The sequence below is a fragment of the Malus sylvestris genome, chromosome 5, assembly GCF_916048215.2.
Source record: "Malus sylvestris chromosome 5, drMalSylv7.2, whole genome shotgun sequence".
NCBI classification, from domain to species: domain Eukaryota; kingdom Viridiplantae; phylum Streptophyta; class Magnoliopsida; order Rosales; family Rosaceae; genus Malus; species Malus sylvestris.
In genome coordinates, this window is record NC_062264.1 from 9504266 (window position 1) to 9510257 (window position 5992).

Consider the following 5992-nt stretch of genomic DNA (forward strand, 5'->3'; position numbering starts at 1 on the left):
CCTGGGCAATGTGGGATGTTATAATCCACCCATCTTAGGGGCCCGACGTCATTGTTGGCACACTTCCGGCCAAGGATTGGCTCTGATACCATTTGTCACATCCCAGCCCGGGTCCACCACATCCCGGGCCTGTTCTATCACCGTAACACGATATTGTCCGCTTTGGGCTTACCATTCCCTCACGGTTTTTTTTTTTTTGGAACTCACGAGCAACTTCCTAGTAGGTCACCCATCCTGGGAGTGCTTTGGCCTCCTTCTCGCTTAACTTCGGAGTTCCTACGAAACCCGAAGCCAGTGAGCTCTCAAAAAGCCTCGTGCTAGGTAGGGATGAGAATATACATTTAAGAATCACTCCCCTGGGCGATGTGGGATGTTAGGAGGTGATGTGTCTTATATGTACATGCTCCCCTCCCTATAGCACGAGGTCTTTTAGGAACTCATTGGCTTCGGATTCTATCGGAACTTTGAAGTTAAGCGAGTTTGGGCGATACCAATCTTAGGATGGGTGACCCACTGGGAAGTTGCTCGTGAATTCCTAAAAACAAAACCGTGAGGCAATGGTAAGCCTAAAGCGGACAATATCGTGCTACGGTGGTGGAACGGGCCCGGGATGTGGCAAATGGTATCAGAGCCAATCCCTGGGCGGAAGTGTGCCGACGAGGATGTCGGGCCCTTAAGGGGGGTGGATTGTAACATCCCACATCGCCCAGGGGAGTGATCCTTAAATGTATATTCTCATCCCTACCTAGTACGAAAAACCATATTTTTACACTAAAAAGTCAATCATGATACTATTCACTTTTCCCTTTATTTGGTCATTATCGTTAAAACTCAAAGTTTTCAAACCATTTTTCATTAGTTTTCCTTTAATACAATGGCCATAGTATTTATGTGAGATTAAAAAAATTTCAAAGCACATTTAAAATACAAAGCAATTTAAAATACCAAAGCACATTAAAAAAAATCATATTAATTTGTTTACAAGTGTGAAAAATGCGAAAAAAATATGCAAATGTTTGTGATACATCCCTTGCGCTTTTGAGGATGGCTATATAATAGTTTGAATTTTTAAACACCTGCAAACCCTCATGAGTAGTGATTTTAGGGAGTTTAAAATAAATAAAAATTCATAATAATGAATGTATAAATTAAAAAATATGAAAGAATATATAAACGCTCGTGATTAATTCTCTATGCTTAGACAAAGGTTACATTGTTTTTGAGATTTTTAAAACCCTCAAAACCCTCATGAATATATATATATATATTTTTTGTTTGAGTGAAAAATTAATTAAAATTAATACTAATAAATGTAGAAGTATGAAAAAAGTAAAAAAAAATTACACAATCGCTCGTAGTGGCAAACTTCACAACTTTCGTTGAAGGCTCAATTTCGAAATTCATAATCATAAATCCTTATTTATATTTGATTGTCGATTGTCGTTTACACTCTATTATTCTCACTTAATTTTTTTTTTTTAAATATAATCTTTTAATGAATGTAAAAAAAAAGAAGACAATTCAGGTGGTTAATATCAAGTTCCGATGTTTACCGTTAAAACAATATATTTTGTCCCGCAAATTATCTTCAGTGTTCCCCGTGAAACTCAAAGCAAATTCTTGAAAGTAAGAATTCAACACACAAAGAATAAAATAAAATCAAAGAGGAGAAGAGAAGAGCTGGGATAGAATACAGCAATCAGCAATGCCAAACTTGGTCCTCCACCGCCCACCACTCACCCCCTTCCTTTCCCACCTCCCATCATCATCATCATCATCATCATCATCATCAAGCTTTCCAATTCGGACCCAGAAATCAACGGCCTCGTTTCCCCCAACAAATCATGCGGTTCTGCTCCGTTGGCGGCCCAACACCATCAGGTGCATGGCGAACCCGCGCAGAGTGGCAATGGTGGCTAAGCAGATAAGGAGGGAGCTGTCTGACATGCTCTTAACTGATAAGGTCTTGCAGTACGCTATTCTTCCTGAGGTTTCTTTGGGTGCTGACCGTTACCTCTCTTCGCTAACCACCATAAGCGATGTTGAAGTCTCCACCGACTTGCAGGTACATAGTTACTTGCATATGTACGCTTCTTCGTCGTTTTGATTCTGAAATTTGGCTGTATTAGGTTGAAATTGTAGAGCTTTTCATTGCTGTGATGGTGTTTTAGGAAAATGGTGAGGCATCAGAGACGATTCGGGTTCTTTAAGGCTGTCTTAGATTGAAATTGTATACCTTTAATTTGTGTGATGGTGTTTTATGTAAATGGGGAGGCAGGGGAAACAATTTTAGTAGCTTAAGTTTGTGCTTATGTGTTTTCGTGCTGTTTTTGTTCTTGCTTTGAAATGGCAATGGATGCCCCCATATTGCGTTACGTAGAATTGCTTTTATTTTTCGCTTTCATGTTCATATGGAAAGTTACAAGCCCAGGGTTTTGTACCCGTTTGAACTGAGTAGAGCAAGTTACTAAGATAATATTGGAGGGAAGAACATGTTCCAAACTTTACATTGCTACCAAGCTACTGAAATGTGGTTACTTTCATGTTGTTCTTGATAGTTACAACCCCCCCGATTTGCGCCCATTTGTCTCCAACGCATTCCAAATACCTTTTAATGCCATGTTATATCATTTTTCAGTTATGTTCTAAGTTTTATTATCAATTTCTTTGACATTGTGCAATTAAAAAGTCATCACCTTATAGTGGTTGTGTTTCTAACTGTTGCGTAAGTTCCAGCTTATTCTCTTTCAAATGTGGAATGTTTATAGCACAAGGCTACTAGCTCCTGAAACTGTCAAGATAAACTCCCTTGTGTGGACCCCAGTTAGTAACATCCTTTTATTTCCTTAGTACTTCTCAGTTCTGTTTTTCCCACATGATTCCCTCCATTATCGACTTGGCAAGCTCCTGTAGTAGCTTATGTACATTGTAATCACGCGTCGATGTGACATTATATATAACAAACTTGTGCTTTGCTATTCGTATCTTTCTTTAGGCCTTGGTTAAAATGGTTATGAGGTGGGAAAGTTGTTTGATACGTCTAAGGTTCAAAACTTTTTTATACTTTAAAAGGATGCCCGACTTTGGTCATATACCTTCATTGTTCAAGTACTTGCTATCTTGTTTGACCTTTCCTTCTTAGGGAGAATTCTGTAGCATGTTTAACAGTTCCTGTTAATTTCCCATTTTAATGACACTAGGGAAACCTTCTTTACCAATATTTTTGGTTAAATAGTACCTACCTTCAATGCTTCAGCGAAGATGGTAATCTTCATCATGTGATGACAATCTATGGTTTTGGACTTCTAGTTAACTATAGTTTGTTTATTTCACTACAGGTGGTTAAAGTCTATGTTTCTATTTTTGGCGATGAAAGAGGGAAGGAGGTTGCCCTTGCTGGGCTAAAATCAAAAGCCAAATATGTCCGAGGTCAATTAGGAAGGCGTATGAAGCTGCGGTTAACTCCTGAGATACGCTTCATAGAAGATGAGTCTCTAGAGAGAGGAAGCAGGGTAAGATTAATACTATACTATTTTCATTGGATATGATTATCTACATATCTATAACCAAGGAAAGCAACACAATTGGTTCCTCTTGCATTAATTAAGGTTCTGATATACGTTGGTCAAAAGTATAGCCAAGTGTGATTGCACATAAAGGTTGACAAGGCTTGTTAATCATGGTATTCTGCTTAGGAATTGAAGCAGGAGTATTTTGTGTCATAATCTGCGAATGCCAGTTGAACTGAACATGAAGTTACCAGACTTTGGTTGAGCATAATGGATTAAGGCCAAATATTGACCAACCCATTTAGAATGATTATGGCCAGTTTGTGTTTCTGGTTGATCCACACTGACAATTGATCCCACACAATAATCGATAAATTCAAACAGGTTGTGTCAACCCTTATGATGCAATCTGTTTACCATAATGAATATTAAGTCCTACACAATATGAATGAAAGTCAGTAATACACTAGTTTGATGTTACATCGTCCATGTTTATGTCTATATTGTTGTTTGTGATATAGTAAACTGAACTAATCTATATCGATTAGGATTATTCTATTTTCTGGATCAATTTCAGGTTATATGGTTATACGTGCTGTTTCAACCTATCATGAACTTTTCTCTTAGCGGGTTATGTGGATTGTGTCATGTAAAACGAGCACCTGTGAAAGAGTATTAATAATACTCTTGTCAAAATTAGGGAAAGTAAAATATGCAGCACTGTATTAGTTGTCTCATAAATAATCAACTTGTATGGTTTCTTTGAGTGATTAGCAAATTAAAAATCAAAAGAAAAAAGGTTGAGTTCCCTCTAGGTTGCTTATGCATCCATGAATTGCAAAAGTTTTGTCGTGCAAGATAATCGTTATTTGGACATTTTCCAACGTGCATTCAGTTTTCTGTTTATTACTTGGTTATCTCGACTGGACTTGTGTGCTTGTAAAATTGCTTTTAAGGGGGTGCCAATATATGCTAATACAATACGTGAATGGTGAATCATTTCAGGTGATTGCTATATTAGATAAGATAAAGAATGAAAAGAAAGATTCAGAAATTCAAGATGACGAACAATTGGAACCATCCGAGGCACCTGAGGATGACGGAGATTGGGAGGGTGATGACCCTGATGAAGACATTATATACATAAAGTAGTTACTCCCCCCAGTCTCTGAGCATAATGCTATCTTGGATTGAGGCATGGCTTTGCTTTTCCACGGGTTTGTTTCATTTGCTTGACTTTCTTAGTTGCAGTGGGTTATATGGATTATAATCAGACATAATTTAAATGAAGCCGATGACCTGCAATTTAGTTTGGTAATGCTTGGTCTATTTAGGTGCAATCATTGCGTGGTTGTTGGGATCTACTTTAGGAAAGAATAGTAATGGTGCAATATTGATCTCTGAACATGTTTTCAGGGGGTTTGATCTCTGAACACCTCCCTCCCTCCGGAGGGGTTTGTTTGGGGGTTGGGACTGCTTGTAATGGTGCAATATTACACACGTTTCATTTACTTTATCACGCTTGAAATAAGTGTTAATGGTATATATTTATCTTCTGTGATGCAGGCGAGCGCCATAAGTCACAACTCTAACCTAGACAGAAAAACTCTTCACAGAGCTTCGAGCATGTCACACCTTGTAAAATTACCTGTAACATTTTTGTTAGTTTCTACATGAATGCTTGTGATTTGCTTTTTGTTTTGGTTATCTGAATCCAGAAGCGGAAATTGTGGTATTTATAGTGCTAGATAGTTCACGAAATTGACAATCCACACGATGCGAATGGAGTTCTCTTAGAAACCTGTCTGCCTTTCTGACATTCTACTGTTTCTGTTCCACTAGGGTCGCTTACCTACCGATACCACCTACTAGTTACTGATGCTTATAGTCCATAAGGCGCTGAAGCACTAGCACGTATTCTCGTCCGGTGGTCAGTTTACCGGGACGCAACTGAAAATTTAGCATTAGCACATCAACGAGCCTTGGACTCCGTTCACCCCATGTCGGGAATTAATGTTGTATGATTGGCAAAAGCAGGAGTCGGTGAGTAGAGGTAAGGATGAAAATGAATAAATTTTTTCTAGTGGTGCAAAAACAAATCTAGCCCCTTGGCGATGATAGTCACACCACCACGTCGGTGTTACAAATTTGCACAAATTTAAACACATTTGCAATCGTTAACGTAAATTCTGAACTCAGTGCGTTATAATTTGAGTGGATGCGTAGCACGACATCAAGGGGTACGCCCTATAAATGTGTCTCCACCATCTTATAAATTGATGTTAGAGTTTCAACTTGTTCAAGTTTGGTTTGGGTTTGTTTTTTCCAGTCATGTTGCTCCTCTTGCACCTTGGCTTTCCCTTACAAGCAAAGTTCTTCACCACTATTTCACGTCAGCCGGGAGTTAGGACCATAAACCACCCTCAGATATGGTGCTCTGCTACCACTTGATACAAAGCTTCTAGTGATAGAAAGATGAAATC

General features: G+C 38.6%; 1 protein-coding gene across 2 annotated transcripts; it reads left to right on the plus strand.

Annotated features, from left to right (window-relative positions):
* The first annotated feature begins 1610 nt into the window (after window positions 1–1610).
* LOC126624624 (probable ribosome-binding factor A, chloroplastic) lies at window positions 1611–5326 on the plus strand. 2 transcript variants are annotated; one of them, XR_007624169.1, is made up of 4 exons: window positions 1611–2065; window positions 3339–3512; window positions 4515–4726; window positions 5076–5326. XR_007624169.1 is itself a non-coding variant. In XM_050293699.1 (3 exons), exons 1-3 carry the CDS (start codon window positions 1706–1708, stop codon window positions 4659–4661), a joined length of 681 nt encoding a protein of 226 aa, XP_050149656.1. In that variant the 5' UTR covers window positions 1611–1705; the 3' UTR covers window positions 4662–5025. The 2 variants fall into 2 exon arrangements, 1 of the variants encoding a protein (XP_050149656.1); XM_050293699.1 differs by lacking the exon at window positions 5076–5326 and having other exon boundaries at window positions 4515–5025.
* Window positions 5327–5992: the final 666 nt, after the last annotated feature.

Coding starts and splice junctions, on each gene's coding strand:
- LOC126624624 (XM_050293699.1), top strand. CDS start 1,706: ATGCCAAACTTGGTCCTCCACCGCCCACCACTCACCCCCTTCCTTTCC. Junction 2,066..3,338: donor AAGTCTCCACCGACTTGCAG/GTACATAGTTAC, acceptor ATTTCACTACAG/GTGGTTAAAGTCTATGTTTC. Junction 3,513..4,514: donor CTCTAGAGAGAGGAAGCAGG/GTAAGATTAATA, acceptor GAATCATTTCAG/GTGATTGCTATATTAGATAA.